Genomic DNA, 22,394 nt, shown 5'->3' on the forward strand with positions numbered 1-22,394 from the left:
TAATATTTTTCTTCTTCGTTCATTCACTTACTTCAGTGTCCCTAAGCAAGACTAGAGAAATACAGACCTTGGCAGTGCACTGCCATGCCTTATGACGAATATGCAGTGTTTATTTTTTCTTTTTTAAACAGCTAAGACCATGGCCGTGCAAAGTTAAGTGGTACCCTATATTCTTAAAAAGAAATAAGAGTTCTTTTTGCCCATAACAACCAATCCAATTTTACAGTTTGTATTTCCAGCTCAGTATGTTAGAATAAAAAAAGAGAAGTCTGATGCTACAGGCAATAAAAACTCTGTTGTTTCAAACATGTAACATTATGTAAATCTTAGCAGACGTGTAACAGACATTTATGTTAATGTAACAACATTGTAAACTTGCTTAGTATTTAAAATGTCACAGAAAGCAATCAACACAAAAAAAAGAAATCATAAAAAAAAGGTACATAACAATCTGAGAATGAATGTTAAACACTCCATATAGCATTCAAAAATATTGGAAAGTAAGTATAAACATAGGTATATATTTGAAGTGACTCTATGCACAACCGACACTATCAAATCTATAGTTGTGCATGTGAAGGATCAGGAAGTGAGGTGTAGAACTCAGCTGTGTTGACCATGAGAGGTAGCTTTGTGCTGGGGAGAAACTCTGTTACAGTTCAGTGCTTCATCAACCAATGCAACAGGTTTGACAGCAGTCTATAGAAGCAGCTTGCTTCAGGTTCACTGCTTGTGAATACTAGAGTTCATACCTAATACTGCTGACTGAAGCACAAAGAACACAGGAGTTTTGTCCAAGGAGCTCAAAGTAAGCCCCCAAATGCACACTGTATGGAGATCCTGCATTCCTTCACTCTTATGATTAATTAGGTATCTCAGGAACAGGTCAGCACTGGCAAAGGGGAATTAAACAGAAATTGTTTGTATGCATGCAAAGAGCCCTATTCAGGATATTTTAATAATGTGTAAAGTGCAGTAAATCGAGATTCAGCTTGCCCGAGGATAGTGATTTCTGATAGCTTGCTACCAGTGGCAGTTCTTTCCATATTACTGCTCTTGATACTGCCTTACCGCATCATCAGATAACAAGGCATTGGGTAGCATTTGTTCATAAAAGAAAAAAAAAAAAAGGAATATTTTTTAACTAATCTAATTGTAGTAATTGAAATATCATTGGCTGCTATCAGGTACTACGCTTCAGGGCTCAATTCTCAAAGTTAACACTTCTTTTGGCAGTCAAAATACATTCCCATGCATTTATATAGCTGCATGCTTAGAGTTCAATTTTATTACAAGTCTATGTCAGTGAAATGCATAGAAATCATTATTAATCATTATTAATTAAAATAAATAAGATGTTACTGAAGCAATATATGTGTCTTATATGTTACATTTAACACATCAGGTATCATTATCAGCTGTAAGTGAAATGATTTGACTACTGAATCGTTACTGTAGGAAAACAAAGGCAGGTTGAATTGTGACTTCTCTATATATTCAGAAGCAAATGAGTTGTCATCCACTTAATATGGAACATATTTATTCCATGTTATATGTTATTAGATTTTAATTTAATCTGCTCTTTTGTGATGAAGTCTTAATATGTGCTTGCTGGTCTAAGAGCACTACTAGAATGATGTGCAAGGAAAGTATAATCACAGAAAACAAATGAAGACCTGCCATCTCTCAAAACACCACACACTCAGCTCCTTCTATTTGTAAGCAGGGCAAAAAAAAAATGACAACTATTACTCTGGGTTCATACTAGTGCGATGCGGGAACCAGCGCAATTACAGCGCTAGTTCCTGCATCGCTCCTCCCCCGCAGGCAGTTCCCACTGCCTTGTGCGAACCGCTGCGGGTGTCATTAACAAAATTTATGACACGCCCAGTTTAGTTCACAGATCGCAGTGAGAACTGTGAACTCGCACAGGAATCGGATCGCATAGGTGCGAACACCTATGCGATCCGATTCTAGTGCAGGGAAAAACAAGTCCCTGCACTATTTTCTGTGCGAATCCAATGCGAGTTCAGCCATACAACTGAATGGCTGAACTTGCATTACTCAGAGATGGCATTTGATCAGCACCTGCAGTGCGGGTGTGAATCACATGAGATCGCAGTAGTGTGAATCTGGGCTTAGAGTAAATAAATTTTTTTTTTTTTGTTTGTTTAATTAGTTTTTATTAAAGAATTAAAGAATATGACATGAACAGTATCATATACAGTTTAAAGAAGAACAATACACTATAGTGTTGTAGACAATCAGTAGATAATTAAAAATGTGAATGTAGAAAGGTACACATATAAAGAAATATTAACTATAACTCCAATCTGGAGCAGAGACACACAATAGTTATCCGCTGCATAACATGAAAAATCTGTGAATCATATATCACATAAAGGTGAGACAATCTTCCCTGAGAAATATTATTGTATAAACAAAATAACATAGATACTGAAAGTAGGAAAGAAAGAAAAAAGGGTAGTAGAGGAAAGGAAGACGGAGAGGAGGGGAGGTTAGGGTGGGGGAGGGGGGGTGGAAGCACCTCGGTCCAGATTCTATTATGCAATAAATGTTGTCAGGAGCCAGCTATTTGGTTGAAGACATAATTTCTGCATAGGCGGTTGTATATTTAAAGGCAAACCAGGGGGACCATATTTTTTTCGCTAACTCAGATTTTTGTCTAAGAGAGAGAGTAAGATCTTCCATATAGTATAAACGATCCACTTCCATTAGCCAATGACGTATGGAAGGTATGTTCGGTTGTTTCCAAAAGCGAGGGATGAGAGCTTTTGCAGCATTAAGGAGGTGTGGCGTTATAGATTTTTTATATGATACCACTGGTTTGTCTGTACAATGTAACAATACAATCCATGGGTCATTAGGAATCTCAGTACCTTGAATCTCATTAATCCAGTAAAGGATGGACAGCCAATAAGGGCGTATTAAAAGGCAAAACCACCAAATATGAGCATGTGATGCATGTTCCCCGCATCCTCTCCAGCACAGAGGTGATGTTTGAGGAAAGGTTTTATGAAGCATGACAGGAGTGTAATGCCATCTCGTGAGCAGCTTATAATTTACCCCTGCTGTTTTAGATGCCCCGGAAGATGCATGGGTCATTGTGAGAATTATAGCTTTTTGTTCCGGTAGTAAATCTTTATGTAGATCTTTTTCCCATTTATTAAGGAAAGTCGGATCTTTTGAGGGGGCTAAACTGTGCAAGGCTTGATAAAAGTAAGAAACGGGTTTCTCCACAGGTTGATCTTCAGTAAAAGCTGATTCAAGGGGTGTCAGCTCCGAGATGGACCGTAGAGGCTTTGGGAGAGAGTGGACGAAAGCTGCCAATTGGCGATACTTCCAATGGACCATGGGCGTCACTGTAGAAAGATGTGCAATTTTATTTAGCGGCAAAATACCCGTTAGGGTGGTTACGTGATGCAATTGAGAAAATGATCCAAAAGACCAAGAGTGTGTCTTGGGGACCATGTTCCCCGGTGGGAAATAATTGTGGCCGGTTAGAGGTAAAAGTGGTGAGTTGTATGACCATTTATGTGCTTTGCAGAGCGAGTCCCATATCATTAGGGTAGAACGAGTGAGTGGAGATACTGTTGAAGATATACTCCTATATCTCTTGGGTATCCATATTTGCGTAAAAAGATCAGAGCAGAGCCACCAAGTTCACATACCAGTTTTACCCATAGTTTAGAATTTTTGTGGTACTTCCAGTCAGAGATTCTACTCAATACAGTTGCCAAAAAATATCTTTTCAAATCTGGGAGGGCTAAGCCCCCATCCCTTTTAGATCTAGTGAGAAGGGATCTAGCAAGTCTAGGTCGCTTTCTGTTCCATACATAACGGCCAATTAAGGAACTAATAACCTTAAAAAAGCCTACCGGTATACCAAAGGGTATCATTTGAAATAGGAAAAGCAACCTGGGTAGTATATTCATTTTTACCACTCCAATTCTCCCTAACCACGTGTGAGCAATTTGAGACCACTTTTGTAAATCTGATTTAATCTGATTTAGTAGGGGCAGAAAGTTATGACGAAAAAGGGCTGACAGGTTCGGAGTGAGGTATATGCCTAGATATTTCATTTTATCAGTCTGCCAGCAGAAAGGAAAGGACTGTTTCAGGCTTTCTACATTCTGGGCCGGGATTGAGACATTGAGGATTTCAGATTTTGACATATTAATTTTAAAATTGGATATGGCGCTAAACGCTGAGAATTCAGACATAAGGTTAGGTAGGGAAATCAAGGGTTGTTGTATATAAAATAGAATGTCATCTGCATATGCAGCATATTTATGTTCAAAGTCACCTATAGGGATACCACGTATAGAGGGGTTCTGTCGCACTGTTGCAAAAAATGGTTCCAAGGAGAGGGCAAACAAAATAGGTGAAAGAGGACATCCCTGTCGGGTGCCATTATGTAGGGTGAATGAGTCACTGAGAATGCCATTTATGCGCAACTGCGCAGTAGGGTGATTATAGAGGGCGGTAATCCGTGACAGAAGGTAAGGACCTATGCCGAAATGTGCCAACGTTGCCATAAGATAGTCCCAGTCCACCCTGTCGAATGCCTTTTGGGCATCTGTGGACAGTAACAGGGTGGACTGGGAGGACCCGCGGACATGTGCAATTAAAGAGAGGGTGCGTAAGGAGTTGTCCCTAGCCTCCCTACCAGGGATGAAGCAAGTTTGTTCATTAGATACCCACTGAGGGAGCAAGGGGAGAAGTCTATTTGCAATCGTTTTGGCATACAATTTAGCATCTATGTTCAGTAATGAGATAGGCCGATAACTTCCGAAATTGGTTGGGTCTTTTCCCGCTTTAGGGATTATGGTAATATGCGCATGTATAGTCTCGGGTCTGAGGATACCACCATCCGAAGTAGTGTTGGCATAGCAAGATAAGTGAGGTAATAAAATGTCTGCAAATGCTCGGTAGTAAGCTACCGTAAACCTGTCAGGGCCAGGAGACTTCCCAGTAGCCATATCTTTCAATGCAACACGTAATTCAGAAACAGTGATCTTTCCCTCTAAGTTAGCCAGGGAGTCAGGGGGCAGTTTAGGTAGATTGGCTTTTTCTAGGTAATTTCTAATAAGAGTGGATTTGGTGGCCTGATCTGTTATAGTGTTTTGGACATGGTATAGGTGTTGATAAAATTCTCTGAACTCTCTCGCTATGGCAGAGGTATCATACAGCAGAGTATCTGAGGGACCTTTTATTTTTGCTATAAAAGATGCTGATTTCTTTTGTTGCAATGACCGGGCTAGGAGCCTACTCGGTTTGTTTCCCCATTCATAGAAGCGTTGTGCTACTATGCGTGGGTGATGTTTCTGCTCAGTGTGAAATAGTGTTTTCAGCTCCTCCCTTTTTGTAGTCAGAGTAGTTAGTATGGCTTGTGTTAAGCTTGCTTTATGCTGTATCTCCAGGGCCTCAATTTCTCTAAGTAGCTGAGCTTGTTGGAATAAGCGTTCTTTTTTTTTCCGGGCTCCCAATTCCATTAGTTTACCTCTTATATGGGCCTTATGGGTTTCCCAAAGTATTCCTGGTGTTATGTCTGAGTGGGTGTTTTCCTTAAAGTAAAGTGCTAAGTCATCTGCTATTTGTTTTCTGTCTATGTCCTCAATTATAAGGGATTCGTTAAGTTTCCAATTAGTGGCCCTAAGGGGGAGTAAGGAGTTCCAGGCATCCAAACGCGGACGCTGGGTAGGTGTGCGCATCGTCCCGAAGCTCCGACTCCAGCACCACATCTGAAAATAAAAAGTGATGCTAATAAAAAGCACTCGGTATATTGTTTAAGTGTTGTGACATATACTCAGAGAGCGACACTTGGCCCATAACCCATAAACATCAACGTTAAATAGCAGAACCTTAAAACGTTAAACGTAAAATGGTCTAGGATATTGAAAAAAAAAAATAAAATATAATATCAGACCATAGCAAAAAGGAAAAAGAAAGATGATAATGTTCGGATCAGAGCATGTCTATCATCCTATACAGCCCTGACAGCGTGGTGAGGTGCATCAGAGTCTGTGCCCCCAGCCAGGTACTCAGGGTGGAGGCTGAAGCATAAAAAATACAAATAAAAAGTCAATCAGTAAAAAGAGAAAAAAAAAAACAAACAGATGAAGAAAGAGGCGATACTTATGGGCCACATTGCTCCGGTACAGGCAGGTAAAATGAATGGAGTGGGCAAGGCCATTTTGGTTAGAAACTAATCCCCCAGGGGTGAACTCCCAGCAGGGGAGGTTCGGTGCTTGCGGTCCACTTTCTGCCATCTAGGCTCTGAGTTGTTGGGCAGAGCCGGGATAGCCTCTTGCCAGCCGGGTAGTTCAGGCAGTATTATGTTGACATCCATGCAAAACTTCTCAAGGTCCTCTGGGAACCGTAAGATCACCGTCTTACCATCTCTGTTTGCAATCAACGCCGCTGGAAAGCCCCATCTGTATTTAATAGAAGCAGCTCGCAGCTTCTCCGTAAGGGGACGCAGGGCCCTGCGCCGTTCCAAGGTTTCCCTGGACAGGTCTGGGTAGAAAGATAGAATGGCGCCATCAAAGTCCAGTGATGCAGCTTCCTTGGCTTTTTTCATAATAAGTTCTTTTTCATCATAATAATGAACTCGGCATATGACATCGCGGGGGGTGTCTGAGGAGAGGTTGCGGGGTCTGAGGGCCCTGTGAACCCGGTCAATTTTTAGAGGGTAGTCAGCGGCCTGGTCCAACATGCCATTAAAAATCCCACGGATGGATGGGAGGAGATCTTCATCCCCAGTCGCTTCAGGCAGTCCTCTAATGCAAATATTGTTACGCCTGTTACGGTTTTCCTGATCTTCGATCTTGTATAAAGCCATTCTATGGGCTATTGCAAGTGTGTGGGTGGTTTGCAGGTTTCTTATGGCCGCCGCGTGGCGATCCAAGCGTTGCTCTGACTCCTCCACCCGCTCAAGTACCTGGGATAGATCAGAGCGCACAGCGGAGACCTCTTTCTTAATGGCCCGCTCCAGGCTCAGTAACATGGAGGCAAGTTCTGTTTTAGTGGGCAAGTCATTCACCAGGGCCGTGACTCCAGAGTGTCTGGATGCGATATCCTCCTCCTCCATGCAGGTTGAAGATGCCGGCGAGCAATGTCTGCGTTTGGGTCTGTGTCGAGGGGCGGGGCTTGTGCCGGAGCTCACGCCACGAGGTGAGCGGCCTAGGCCATCCATGTCCCCTGGATCGTCCGGATCCACAGCGAGAAATCGCTTAATCGAGCCGGTTAAAGATCCCTTTTTAGGTAGGGGCTTGCCAGACCTCTTCCTCATCTTAGTTAGAGAAAGGATGGTGGTAAAAGATAAAACGAGTGCTGTAAACCTGGTGTCAGCGCCGGAGCTCGGGAGAGACGTGTCCTCACTGCAGCATGTCAAAACCACGCCCCCATAAATTATTTATTTGTCTCTTTTTACAATTACAAGTAATGCATAAAAAATAAGAAAAATGCAGTGAAATGTAAGTTTTACCTCTTCCAATTACATTTGAGTGTATTCTATGAGTGTAATCACTCCATATTTGTAACTAATGCCACGTTAAATGAGATCAGTAACCCCATGACTTCTATTATTTCCCTTTGTTATACACAATTAAAATGCAAACATTCAATAAAGGGTTGAACTGTCAAAGAAGATAATTCATCCAGCAAAAATAATTTTCCTTTTACCAGGTAAATATTAGAAAATAAAGTAACAATATGTTGTAACTTTTTGAACATGTACAAGTGCGTGCTTCTGGCTCTGAGACTGTATTGTCATCCATACCCGCTGATCTACACTATTGATAGGAAACAAATATGCACAGTGATTACATTCAATTTGTTTATAAACAAATCTTCCTGTTTCAGCTGTCACTGTACCTTGTGTAGAGTAGAGACAGGCACAGAGACAGCTGAAGCCAGATGGCTGCAGCTGTCACTGTGGATCACAGCATGTACAAAAAAATAATTAAAGCGGAACGAAACCCATTGATTTAACAGTTTCAAAGCATGTGTCCGGAATGTAACTGTCTCGTTGGCTGTACTCTCAACCAAATTGTCAAACCATCAAATGGCTGTAGTCATAACTGATCACATGTGCAGCATCATGTCAGTTGAAGATCAAACACAGGCTAAGATGGCAGCTTCCTTTGCTGAAAACTATAGAAGGGTTGAGCTCCACTTTAATTGAAAAAAGTTTTTACAATTTATCAAAATGTATATTGTGTGAGAAAAAAAACAATAAATTTTTCCATGTGTCAGCTCATAATAAAAAAACGCACAAGTTTTTTAAAACATTTACACAATAAAAGCCGTATATATCATGAACAAAAAAAAGGAATATTTAGGTAGGAAAATGAATCAGAAGTTATTGGCAAGTTGACTGATGCATGTCAAGGTTGCTAAATTTCACCTGGGAATCTAACCCTCAATGACCTCTAGTCATGAAAATATTTAGGCTAGTATCTTGGACTATGATAGGAGTAACAAATAGCTTAATGTGTATATAAACAAGTGGACTTTAAAATATTAAAATGTGTATACAGTATATCTAAAAATGTTCTGAATTCATCAGTAAATACATGTAAAGGGAGCTGCCAAAGCTGTAAAATAGATTTTGGAAAAGCTCAGGAGATGCCTTTTTGAACTGGTTGCTTACAAATATAGAGAATATTACCTATTAAACATGTTGGTAATATTTATCAGCAATTTTCTATTATATATCCATAATATAAAGCAGGGATATGCAATTAGCGGACCTCCAGCTGTTGCAAAACTACAAGTCCCATCATGCTTCTGCCTCTGGGTGTCATGCTTGTGGCTGTCAGAGTCTTGCAATGCCTCATGGGACTTGTAGTTCTGCAACAGCTGGAGGTCCGCTAATTGCTTATCCCTGATATAAAGAAAAAAAGAGAACTTTCTCTTTGTGTATATTGCAGTGAATATCCCTGCAACCCTAGAGGGCTACAATGCAGTAAAAAATGTACTTAGGCATTAAAGGTCCTAACTAAGAGGGGTGAAGATGTATAACCATCTTCACAAATAAATGCGAGAACCATAAATTGTGGATGCCAAACATAGTGGCTGGCAAAAGTGCAAAAGATTTTTTTTTCTTTTGACACTGATTTATTGTATTCTTTCTGGCAAACTTTCCCTGCAATTACAGCTTGTTAATGGCTAGACTAGAGCAAACATCATTATATGTGTACTTCAGCATGTAGTTAGGATAGTTAATATCAATTAATTCTACTCACAGAGGAGACCTTGTTTAACAGAGAAACAAATTTATCATCATTCTAGATACTACTATTGTAAGTAAGTGCTACTAAAGTAAAACAACATTTACTTGCTTGCAGAGTAGGGAATGGCAAGAGAGGGATTTACACAGCTGGTAAGCTTAAAGTGGTTCTAAAGGGAGAAAGTTTTTTTACCTTAATGCAGGGCTCGACAAATCTCAGGCGCCAGGTCCCCATTGCGACTTGAAATTGTGCCCTGGGCTTTTGTCAGTGACAGGCGCCTCTGCTATAGGGCGGGCTGTGGGGTCTTGGCCGAAAAAGTGGAGGTGCCTTGCAGGCCTCGTAGGCCCTCCAGACACAGAGCACTGTCTGGTAATTTGATTAGCGGCGGTAGTGGGGTTGGCAGACCAGAGCCGCAGTGTGTGAAACTGTATGGAGAGAGGAGCTGTCAAAATTGAGGTTGGATGTCGGGGGTGGGGGGGACCTGGGGAGGGTGGGACCCAGCTATCCAACACCAGCATATGGGATGGGATCTGGGCACGCCACTACGTGTATGTGGCCCCGCCCCTTTCTTAAACAGCCCAATCATTGGCTGGATAGCTGCTGGGTCCCACCCATCCCGGGTCCCGCCCACCTCCGACATCACGCTGAATTTGTCAGCTCCTCTCTCTCTCTCCATACAGTTTCACACACCGCAGCGCTGCAGAGAGCATTAAGTTTCACACAGTTACACTATCGGCTGTGAAACCTGCCATTGCCATCCAGTGCAACCTGCCAGTGCCACCTGCCAATGCCAACCAGTGCCACCGGCCAGTGCCAACCAGTGCCACCTGCCAATGCCAACCAGTGCCACCTGCCAATGCCAATTAGTGCCATCTGCCAGTGCCACCTGCCAGTGCCAACCATTGACACCTGCCAGTGCCATCTGCCAGTGCCAACCAGTGCCACCTGCCAGTGCCAATTAGTGCCATCCAGTGCCACTTGCCAGTGCCAACCAGTGCCACCTGCCAGTGCCAATCAGTGCCTGCCAGTGCCACCTGCCAGTGCCAACCAGTGCCACCTGTCAGTGCCATCTCAGTGCTGCCCATCAGTGCCACCTCAGTGCTGCCCATCAGTGCCACCTGTCAGTGCTGACTATCAGTGCCACATGTTAGTGCTGCCTATCAGTGCCCATTAGTGCCACCTGTCGGTGCCCATTAGTGCTACCTGTCAGTGCCCATCAGTGCCACCTCAGTGTTGCCTATCAGTGCCACCTCAGTGCTGCCTATCAGTACCACCTGTCAGTTCCCATCAGTGGCACCTCAGTACAGGATACTGGTGCCCATCAGTGCCACCTTTCAGTGCCCATCAGTTCCAACCTCAATGCTGCCTCATCAGTGCAGCCCATCAGTGCTCATCAGTGGCACCTCTCACTGCCCATTAGTGCAGCCTATCAGAGCACATCAGTGAAGGAGAAAAAAAACTTATTTGCAACTTATTTTTATAACAAACAAAAGTTGATTTTTTAATTTTTTTTTTAAATATTATTCTTTTTTCGCTTGGCATCAGGCATAAGCAATTCTTATTGCCCGATGCCCCAGACATGCAGTTCTGGGCGCTGGGCAGAGGATTTAAAAAACTGGCTCCTACCTTTTTCAGCTGGCTCCTATATTCTAAGCAAATTTGTCAAGCCCTGCCTTAATGCATTCTCTTCATTTAGGCTGGGTCCACACGTATGCGAATTGGAAGTTGGTATTCACCGCATCCAATTCGCATTGCAGGAGATTGTCTCTCCGGCTCTCTATGGAGCTGGTTCACACATCTATGCAGCAGCTCCGATGCGAATTGCACAGGAGTCCTGTGCGTCTTTTGATCCTTTTCAGGTCTGAATTCAGACCAAAATTCGGGCTGAAATCAGACCTGAAACAGTGAATGAAGACGCACCGGACTCCTGCTGTGAGCTGCTGCGATCTATAGTGTGAACCCAGCCTAAGGTAAAAGACTGTGTGCAGCACCCCCCCTTATACTTACCTAACCCTGATCTCCATCCAGTAATGTGCCTGAGAGAAGCGTCTCAATTTGCTCTCTCTCTCCTCACAGGGCAGATTGATAGTATCAGGAGCCAATGGTTCCTGCTGCTGTCAATCAAATCATGTGACAAGGGAGCAGGGGGTGGGGCCGAGCCATGCTGTCTGTATCTATGGACACATGCAGCGTGGCTCAGGATCGAGCCTGCAGGTGTTCCACTATAGGAAGTGGCTTCCTATGGTGTCACATTGAGAGGAGTAGGAGCTCAGGCAGGGGACCCAAGAAGAGGAAGATTGGAGCTGCTATGTGTAACACCATTGCACAGAGCAGGTAAGTATAACATGTGTATTATTATTTAAAAAAATTAAATAAAAACATTACCCTTTACAATCACTTTAAAAGTGTATTCCAATATATGCAAACCAAAAATTTTAACGGTGTAAATCAGTGTGCAATGGGTTAAAGTGATTCTAAAGGCTATTTTTTTTCCTAAAATAAAAAAAAGATGTAATACTTACCTGCTCTATGCCTTACCTCCTTTGTGACGGGAGCAAGCTGGGTGATAAGGGGGCACTTATGCACATGCGCGCCCAAGCCAGGCTGTGTACATCCACAGACACACAAAGCATTAGAAAGTTCCCTTCTCATACCGTAGGAGTCTGACTGACAGCAACAGGAGTCTATGGCTCCTGTTGCTCTCAGAGTCTCCAGTGAATCCAGGAAGTGAAGAGAGCGGTGTTGCTGCTTTTTGGATTTGAGCACTGAAAATTCTGCCATCATGGTAGAGGGAGATATAGTTCTCAATGAAGCACAATGACATCAACCTATTTGTAGTTCATTGTTTCCTCTATACTGCACCAATTATACACTGCTCATAGTTGCATTACTTTGCAAAAAATCAATAAACGCACATTTTTTGTTTTTGCAATATGATGCATTTATTACTTTTTTTTTACAAAAGGTAGAATATGCCTGGTTGCAAATTTGCTAATCTGTTATGATTTTTGCCTTGTCTCATATGTTGTAGAAATCAAATGACTGAAATACAGCAATAACATGTCACAGGGGACTATACTTTGCATACAGTTGTGCTCATAAGTTTACATACCCTGGCAGAATTTATGATTTCTTGGCCATTTTTCAGAGAATACAGTGGGGACGGAAAGTATTCAGACCCCCTTAAATTTTTCACTCTTTGTTATATTGCAGCCATTTGCTAAAATCATTTAAGTTCATTTTTTTCTTCATTAATGTACACACAGCACCCCATATTGACAGAAAAACACAAAATTGTTGACATTTTTGCAGATTTATTAAAAACGAAAAACTGAAATATCACATGGTCCTAAGTATTCAGACCCTTTGCTGTGACACTCATATATTTAACTCAGGTGCTGTCCATTTCTTCTGATCTTCCTTGAGATGGTTCTACACCTTCATTTGAGTCCAGCTGTGTTTGATTATACTGATTGGACTTGATTAGGAAAGCCACATACCTGCCTATATAACACCTTACAGCTCACAGTGCATGTCAGAGCAAATGAGAATTATGAGGTCAAAGGAACTGCCTGAAGAGCTCAGAGACAGAATTGTGGCAAGGCACAGATCTGGCCAAGGTTACAAAAAAATTTCTGCTGCACTTAAGGTTCCTAAGAGCACAGTGGCCTCCATAATCCTTAAATGGAAGATGTTTGGGATGACCAGAACCCTTCCTAGAGCTGGCTGTCCGGCCAAACTGAGCTATCGGGGGAGAAGAGCAATGGTGAGAGAGATAAAGAAGAACCCAAAGATCACTGTGGCTGAGCTCCAGAGATGCAGTCAGGAGATGGAAGGAAGTTGTAGAACGTCAACCATCACTACAGCCCTCCACCAGTCGGGGCTTTATGACAGAGTGGCCTGACGGAAGCCTCTCCTCAGTGCAAGACACATGAAAGCCCTCATGGAGTTTGCTAAAAAAACACCTGGAGGACTCCAAGATGGTGAGAAATAAGATTCTCTGGTCTGATGAGACCAAGATAGAACTTTCTGGCCTTAATTCTAAGCTGTGTGTGTGGAGAAAACCAGGCACTGCTCATAACCTGTCCAATACAGTCCCAACAGTGAAGCATGGTGGTGGCAGCATAATGCTGTGGGGGTGTTTTTCAGCTGCAGGGACAGGACGACTGGTTGCAATCGAGGGAAAGATGAATACGGTCAAGTACAGGGATATCCTGGACGAAAACCTTCTCCAGGGTGCTCAGGACCTCAGACTGGGCCGAAGGTTTACCTTCCAACAAGACAATGACCCTAAGCACACAGCTAAAATAACGAAGGAGTGGCTTCACAACAACTCTGTGACTATTCTTGAATGGCCCAGCCAGAGACCTGACCCAAACCCAATTGAGCATCTCTGGAGAGACCTAAAAATGGCTGTCCACCAACGTTTACCATCCAACCTGACAGAACTGGAGAGGATCTGCAAGGAGGAATGGCAGAGGATCCCCAAATCCAGGTGTGAAAAACGTTGCATCTTTCCCAAAAAGACTCATGGCTGTATTAGATCAAAAGGGTGCTTCTACTAAATACTGAGCAAAGGGTCTGAATACTTAGGACCATGTGATATTTCAGTTTTTCTTTTTTAATAAATCTGCAAAAATGTCAACAATTCTGTGTTTTCTGTCAATATGGGGAACTGTGTGTACATTAATGAGGAAAAAATTGAGCTTGAATGATTTTAGCAAATGGCTGCAATATAACAAAGAGTGAAAAATTTAAGGGGGTCTGAATACTTTCTGTCCCCACTGTAGAATTGATAACATAAAAACATTTCTTTCACTCATGGTTAGTGTTTGGCTAAAGCCATTTATTATCAATCAACTGTGTTTACACTTTTTAAATCATAATCACAACAGAAACTACCCAATGATCCTGATCAAAAGTTTACATACCCTGGTGATTTTGGCCTGATAACATGCACGCAAGTTGACACAAAGGGGTTTGAATGGCTATTAAAGGTAACCATCCTTACCTGTGATCTATTTGCTTGTAATTAGTGTTTGTGTGTTTCTGTATTCTGAGTCATGGGGAAAGCAAAAGAAATTTCAAAGGATCTGCAGGAAAAGGTAAATACAGTTGAACTGTATAAAACAGGAAAGGGATAAAAAAAGATATCCAAGGAATTGAGAATGCCAATCAGCAGTGTTCAAACTCTAATTAAGAAGTGGAAAATGAGGGATTCTGTTGAAACCAAACCACGGTCAAGTAGACCAAATTTTAGCCAGAACTACCAGGAAAATTGTTCGGGATGCAAATAAAAACCCACAAATAACTTCAGGTGAAATACAGGACTCTCTGAAAACATGTGGTGTGGCTGTTTCAAGATGCACAATAAGGAGGCACTTGAATAAAGATGGGCTGCATGGTCGAGTCGCCAAAAGAAAGCCATTACTACACAAATGCCACAAAGTATCTCGCTTACAATACGCCAAACAGCACAGAGACAAGCCTCAAACCTTCAGGCACAAAGTCATTTGGAGTGATGAGACCAAAGTTGAGCTTTTTGACCACAACCATAAACACTACATTTGTAGAGGAGTCAACAAGGCTTATGATGAAAGGTACACCATTCCTACTGTGTGGATCACTGATGTTTTGGGGATGTGTGAGCTACAAAGGCACAGGAAATTTGGTCAAAATTGTTGGCAAGATGAATGCAGTATGTTATCAAAAAATACTGGAGGAACATTTGCATTCACCAGCCAGGAAGCTGCGCATGGGACGTACTTGGACATTCCAACATGACAATGATCCAAAACACAACACAAAGGCAAGTCGACCTGTCATTGGATACAGCAGAGAAAAGTGAAGGTTTTGGAGTGACCTCAATATCATTGAGCCACTCTAGGGAGATCTCAAATGTGCAGTTCATGCAAGACAGCCCAAGAATTTACAGGAACTGGAGGCTTTTTGCCAAGAGGAATGGGCAGCTTTACCATCTGAGAAGATAAGGAGCCTCATGCACAAATACCAGATAAGACTTCAAGCTGTCATTGATGTTAAAGGGGCAATACACGGTACTAAGAACTGGGGTATGTAAACTTTTGATCAGGGTCATTTGGGTAGTTTCTGTTGTGATTATGATTTAAAAAGAGTAAACACAGTTGATTGATAATAAATGGCTTCAGCCAAACACTAACCATGAGTGAAAGAAAAGTTTTTGTGTTATCATTCATATTCTCTGAAAAATGGCCAATAAATCATAAATTCTGCCAGGGTATGTAAACTTATGAGCTCAACTGTATGTTGTCACATAACAGATAAATAGAACGTAGGTTGCGGACTATGTTAAACAAGATTGTCATCAATTTTTTTTGTTAATCTCAGCGCAAATTTGTTATCAAAAGATATACTTACACATGCAGTGGAGGGATAGGGGAAGGTTCATAGTGATATCGGCCTTCATGATGTCTTGCGTCAATTGGCACTGGAGGATGAAAGGCTGGGAATAGGTGAGGTGGAGCTAAAAGGAAAGATACATTGTCTGTAAGTTACAGGCACACCAAAAAAAGGCACAACTTGTCCTGTGGTATACTCTTTAAAAATATAAAATGTGTTACATAATAGCTACATAATATTGAATAAAGTTACCAACGTGTAAAGTATTCCATAGAGCATATAGGAGAGTAAAGAAATCCCAAGCTAAATACAGATATACAATATTTTACTTGAATAGATGCATTTTGATTGTTAGATGTTAGCTTTAAGAAGTAACTTTCTAAGCTGTGTAGCCATACAAAGCCTCATAATTTTAGTTAATCTATTATAGGTATTTATATACGTAATGTATGTAACTCTCTGCATATATATTGTACATTCACATCAGTTCCTGCCCTCAAGGAGCTTACAATCTAAAGTCCCTAACTCACATTCATACATATACATACAAGGGTCAATTCAGACAGAAGTCAATTAACCTACCAGCATGTCTTTGGAGTGTGGGAGGAAACCGGAGTACCCGGAGGAAATCCACACAGGTACAGGGAGAACATGCAAACTCCAGGCAGGTAGTGACATGATTGGGATTCGAACCAACAACCCTAGTGCTGCTAGGTGGAAGTGTTGACCACTTAGCCACTGTGTTTTTATCCCTGCATTCTCTGTTTATTAAGGAATGATATTTAAAAGCATTTTTTTTACTATCAATCACCCAGTCATGTTAACAGTACACTTTATCTCATTCTATTTCATCTTAAGCTAACTGACCTTAAAGTAGAAGTTCAGTCTAAACTTTTCTAATCTGAAACCTGCTCCGATCCCTAATCTAAGCCCAATACTAACTAGCCTGTAAAGGAAAGCTGTGTATACTTACCTATCTAAGGGTGATCCGATCTGGTCACGTGACCGGCTCCCACTGCTGGCTTCAGGGTAGAGGAGAAAAATCGAACATAGTAAGCTTATGAGTGATGTCACCACTCAGGCACTGCAGCTGTTGTCGCTGCCCTCTCCTCTCCCCTGAACCTGGCTGCTGGGGCAATCATGTAACCGCACCGGAGGGCCCTTAGATTAGGTAAGTATATACACATTTTTCCTTTACAGGGTAGTTAGTATAGGGCTTAGAATGAGAAGGGAGCATGTTTACACACGACTTCTACTTTAAATGAGAACATTCAAAGGACTAGTTTAACATATAGATTCAAAGCGTTAGTATAAGATCTCATAGGCATGTTTATCAAACTGGGGTATGATCCTAATCATGGTCTTTCCTTACTTCTGGAGCAAAACACACATCCAGAACTTTTGTTGAAACGTTGAATGCAGTCTGCTTGGAAGTGTTCATGTTGGAGACAATGTTGGAAATCTATAGAAAGACACCCTGACAGAAGACAAAGAAACAGCCATGTTCTCAATGTACTAGTGATACTAATTTAAAAGAAAGAAAAAATGCATACCAACACATATACTAATGGTCACGAGTACATATACTTATGTATTTTTGCGCTGGAAATTTCAACTCCAATACAAGCAGCTAATTATTTACCATGCATATATAAATACTGTTTTACCCATCAATCGCAATTGGCGTGTACATTTTGTGCAGATACCCTTGTCTGCACAAACCAGCCAGATAGCATGGCCAACAGTACAGCAGGACACATCCCCTAGATACTGATTGGACAATGAAGGAATAGCAGTACACAGGTGAGGTAATCCCTGCTCTATTCTCCTGTCATGGTGTTTACAGTCAGCACATGTGCACTGTTGCAGAGACTATTTAGCTTATAATGGTGGCCCTTCCTTTCCCAGTCTGAGTGCTGGTATACAGAAGATTACAAGAGGAATTTATTTCAGTGGATCTAGAGTCAGAAGGTTTTTTATGTTAATGGATTCTATGCATTAAGATAAAAAAAGCTTATGTGTGCAGCAGCCCCCCTCAGCCCCCTAATACTTACCTGAGCCCCATCTCGATCCAGCGATGTTGCACAAGAGTCGGCTGTCTGGGTCTCTCCCTCCTCATTGGTTAAGTGAGCAGCAAGGGAGCCATTGGCTCCCGCTGCTGTCAATCAAAGTCAGTGAGCCAATGAGAAAGGAGAGATGGTGGGGCCGAGCCGCAGCTCTGTGTCTGAATGGACACACAGAGCAGCGGCTCAGCTTGGGTGCCCCCATAGCAAGCTTCTTGCTGTGGGGGCACTCAACATGAGGGAGGGGCCAGAAGCGCTGGCGAGGGACCTGAGAAGAGGATCTGAGCTGCTCTGTGCAAAACCAACTGCACAGAGCTGGTAAGTATAACATGTTAGTTATTTTTAAATGAAAAAAAACGAGACTTTAATATCATTTTCAGGTGCTCACTACACTAGTTGCATTTAAAATAATTTATTTTTTTCAATGAGCACATACAGTCAGGTCCATAAATATTGGGACATCAACACAATTCTAAACTTTTTGGCTCTATACACCACCACAATGGATTTGAATTGAAACGAACAAGATGTGCTTTAACTGCAGACTTTCAGCTTTAATTTGAGGGTATTTACATCCAAATCAGGTGAACGGTGTAGGAATTACAACAGTTTGTATATGTCCCTCCCACTTTTTAAGGGACCAAAAGTAATGGGACAGATTAACAATCATCCATCAAACTTTCACTTTTTAATACTTGGTTGCAAATCCTTTGCAGTCAATTACAGCCTAAAGTCTGGAATGCATAGACATCACCAGTCGCTGGGTTTCATCCCTGGTGATGCTCTGCCAGGCCTCTACTGCAACTGTCTTCAGTTCCTGCTTGGTCTTGGGGCATTTTCCCTTCAGTTTTGTCTTCAGCAAGTGAAATGCATGCTCAATTGGATTCAGATTCAGGTCAGGTGATTGACTTGGCCATTGCATAACATTCCACTTCTTCGCCTTAAAAAACTCTTTGGTTGCTTTCGCAGTATGCTTCGGGTCATTGTCCATCTGCACTGTGAAGCGCCGTCCAATGAGTTCTGAAGCATTTTGCTGAATATGAGCAGATAATATTGCCCGAAACACTTCAGAATTCATCCTGCTGCTTTTGTCAGCAGTCACATCATCAATAAATACAAGAGAACCTGTTCCTTTGGCAGCCATACATGCCCACGCCATGACACTCCCAACACCATGCTTCACTGATGAGGTGGTAAGCTTTGGATCATGAGCAGTTCCTTTCCTTCTCCATACTCTTCTCTTCCCATCACTCTGATACAAGTTGATCTTGGTCTCATCTGTCCATAGGATGTTGTTCCACAACTGTGAAGGCTTTTTTAGATGTTGTTTGGCAAACTCTAATATGGCCTTCCTGTTTTTGAGGCTCACCAATGGTTTACATCTTGTGGTGAACCCTCTGTATTCACTCTGGTGAAGTCTTCTCTTGATTGTTGACTTTGACACACGTACACCTACCTCTTCACCAGGGAAAGAATTCTTCGGTCATCCACCACAGTTGTTTTTCATGGTCTTCCGGGTCTTTTGGTGTTGCTGAGCTCACCGGTGCGTTCTTTCTTTTTAAGGATGTTCCAAACAGTTGATTTGGCCACACCTAATGTTTTTGCTATCTCTCTGATGGGTTTATTTTGTTTTTTCAGCCTAATGATGGCTTGCTTCACTGATAGTGACAGATCTTTGGATCTCATATTGAGAGTTGACAGCAATAGATTCCAAATGCAAATAGCACACTTGAAATGAACTCTGCTCCTTGTAAATGGGATAATGAGGGAACACACACCTGGCCATGGAACAGCTGAACAGCCAATTGTCCAATTACTTTTGGTCCCTTAAAAAGTGGGAGGCACATATACAAACTGTTGTAATTCCTACACCATTCATCTGATTTGGATGTAAATACCCTCAAATTAAAGCTGAAAGTCTACAGTTAAAGCACATCTTGTTTGTTTCATTTCAAATCCATTGTGGTGGTGTATAAAGCTAAAAATATTAGAATTTTATCGATGTCCCAATATTTATGGACCTGACTGTAACTCCCTTTATATCTTCCTAAAATGTACAGAGTAGTGTAGACCATGTCCTGTATTGTACTAATTGGGAAATGACACATTTACTTGACAAACAAAGCTGTAGCATAACATAGACAATGTTGTTACCTTTATTACAAAAAAACATTCAAAGCCAGCCTATGAGTAAAGCTGGCCACACATGGCTCAATTCCTGCCAAATCAGTGAATTCTAAACTATGGATGGCCCTGCCAGCACCACCCAGCTTGCCCAACCCAATTGATATATCAAAGGGGCTAGGTGCAAAGTTGTCAGCTGAACTGTGACTGCATCCAATCAGATGCAGTCACTGTTCAGTTATTCAGACAGATGCTGGTGCTGCGGCTGTCTGAATACAATAGCTGGCACTGCAGATTTCCCCACCTACGCTAATTGGGAGTAATCTGCGTGGGTGGGAGAATAAAGTGACCTCTCTTGATCAGTCTGCAAGGCTAAACAAGAGAAATCTTAAAATGTATGGCTAGTCTCAGTATTGAGAATTGAAACCAAATTTCTTATGCCATTTAGCAAAGAAAAGGAAACACATAATTGTTAGTTTTGCTTGTCTGAACATCCAGCAACACTTCCCACTTGTGTCACGAATAACGGTTCTGTTGTGTTTGACACATAAAGTATCTGTATAGAAATTCCCTGCAAATACAGTAAATCATTAATAAGAAACTGTCTGAACCTAAGGAACTATTACTCCCCTGCATAAAACACTGTGCATCGGATACAATTATATATCTCAAGGTTTATTATTTACACATGAATAGAACAGCTGGTACTCGTCATATCTCAAATACATGTGAAAAATGTTACTGTATGTGATCAATCTCCTGACATTACCCCTTGACAGAACATCACATGACAGCCTCTCCAAAGTCAAACTAAAACTGCTGAAGCAGAGTAATGTGCCTGCGGACCCAGCTACCTCCAATTTATCATACAATTTCCTGACTGATGTTCCAAAAAGCAGCTGCTAAGCACTGTATAATGTACCGTACAGCAAGCAAGCTAATAGCAAGCCACTTTTAATCCAAGGCTTAACTTTTCACTTTACCCAAGGAAGAAAATGCTAGCAGAAACTGATGCTTTGTTGAGCTATAAACCACAAAAAAAAAACACTACACACATTGCAAATGATCTTGATACAATTTAAGCTATTCACCTAACATTTTTAAGCATTTGGGATTCACGCATTAGAGCTTTTCCTGTTTATGGGCAATGAAGACTACAGTTCTAGGTGGCAGATCCACACTTTAAAACCAAATGGTAAGTCAGAGATTGTAGATACTGGGATTAATCTGCTAAAGGCAAATAGGCTGTTCACTTTTCAAGGGAACTTCCCCTTAGCTTAGTGCAAAGATCCCCAAATTTTTCAGTACGCGGGCCATATTATATTATATAAAACGTTTGTGGGGTGAAAACAATCATTTTTTCATAATTTTTACATCAGAGTCTTAGGAGTCACCCCTTACACCAGGGCCCCATAAGAACACCCCTAAATTAGTGTTCCCAGTAGAGCTCCCCTTCCATCAGGGTCCCTATCAGAGCCCTCCCCCCCCTTACATCAGAATCTGCATTAGGAGTCCTCCCTTGCACCAGAGTCCCCATCAGAAGTGCATTTTAAGAGTCCCTCATTACATCAGAGCCCCCTTATATTAGGGCCCCCATCAGAGCCCCCCTTACTTTAGAGTCTGCATTAAGAGTCCTCCCTTGCATCAGACTCCCCATCAGAATTACCCTTACATCAGGGTCTCCTTTAGAGCCCCTCATATCAGGGTCCCCATCAGAGCCCCCTTTATATCATAGTCCACTTTAGGAGAACCTTTTATATCGGGGTTCCTTTCAGTGCCCATCAGGGCCTTCACCAGAGCCCCCTTTGTATCACATTCCATATTAGTGATCTGCCCTTACCTTGCTTAAACCATTGCTCTAGCCAGTACAGGGGGTCCCCGGGTTACAAACAAGATAGGGACTTTAGGTTTGTTCTTAAGTTGAATCTGTTTGTAAGTCGAAACAGGTAAATTTTTTAAGTGTAGCTCCAGCCAAAAAAATCAATTTTTAAGTTTTTTAGATAGCATAGGGAAGGGTTATCACCCCTGTAACATTTGTTTTGCTGTCTGTGCCCCTGTTCAGAAGATTTCACCTCACTTCCTGTCCCAATGACAATTGGATTTTGAAAATTTGGGGTTATTAGGGAAATAAGGATAGGTGATAAAGCATCAGTGGAGACACCTTTTTCCCATATTAACTCTTACAGGAGTGAATTTCCCTTCCTAGGGGTAGATTTCATCTCACTTCCTGTTGTCTCCCTCCGTTTGTAAGTAGGAGTCGTTTGTAAGTCGGATGTTTGTAAGTAGGGGACCCCCTGTATAGAAGCATGGTGGAAGGTAATGCAGGTATGGACAGAGACATTTCCTTCCTCCTGCTGGGGCAAGAACATCATTGGTTGCTGGGATACCAGTGCTCTTAGCAACCAACTAACTTGGAGGAAGATCAAGCAGTGGAAGGATCCTGACCTTAGCTGTGCACCAGATACAATCCTGTAGCAGGCTGAATTTGGCCTGCAGACTGTAGTTTGGAAACCCTCGGCTAAGTAATTGAGGCGAAGCTTAGCTGACTTCCATCGCCCAATCTTGTGTAAGC

The 22,394-nt window shown here is 41.9% G+C and overlaps 1 protein-coding gene across 3 annotated transcripts in view; it reads right to left on the reverse strand.

Moving 5' to 3' along the window:
- GLI3 (GLI family zinc finger 3) overlaps positions 1–22,394 on the reverse strand; it is a 381,269-nt gene that overhangs the window by 170,542 nt on the left and 188,333 nt on the right. For all 3 annotated transcript variants that reach the window (XM_073630540.1, XM_073630539.1, XM_073630538.1), the window contains one exon: positions 15,654–15,759. In XM_073630540.1, coding sequence (XP_073486641.1) covers positions 15,654–15,759 — 106 coding nt within the window. The remainder of the gene's footprint in view (positions 1–15,653; positions 15,760–22,394) is intronic.

This window comes from Aquarana catesbeiana, linkage group LG05 (genome assembly GCF_042186555.1).
Source record: "Aquarana catesbeiana isolate 2022-GZ linkage group LG05, ASM4218655v1, whole genome shotgun sequence".
Lineage (NCBI taxonomy): Eukaryota > Metazoa > Chordata > Amphibia > Anura > Ranidae > Aquarana > Aquarana catesbeiana.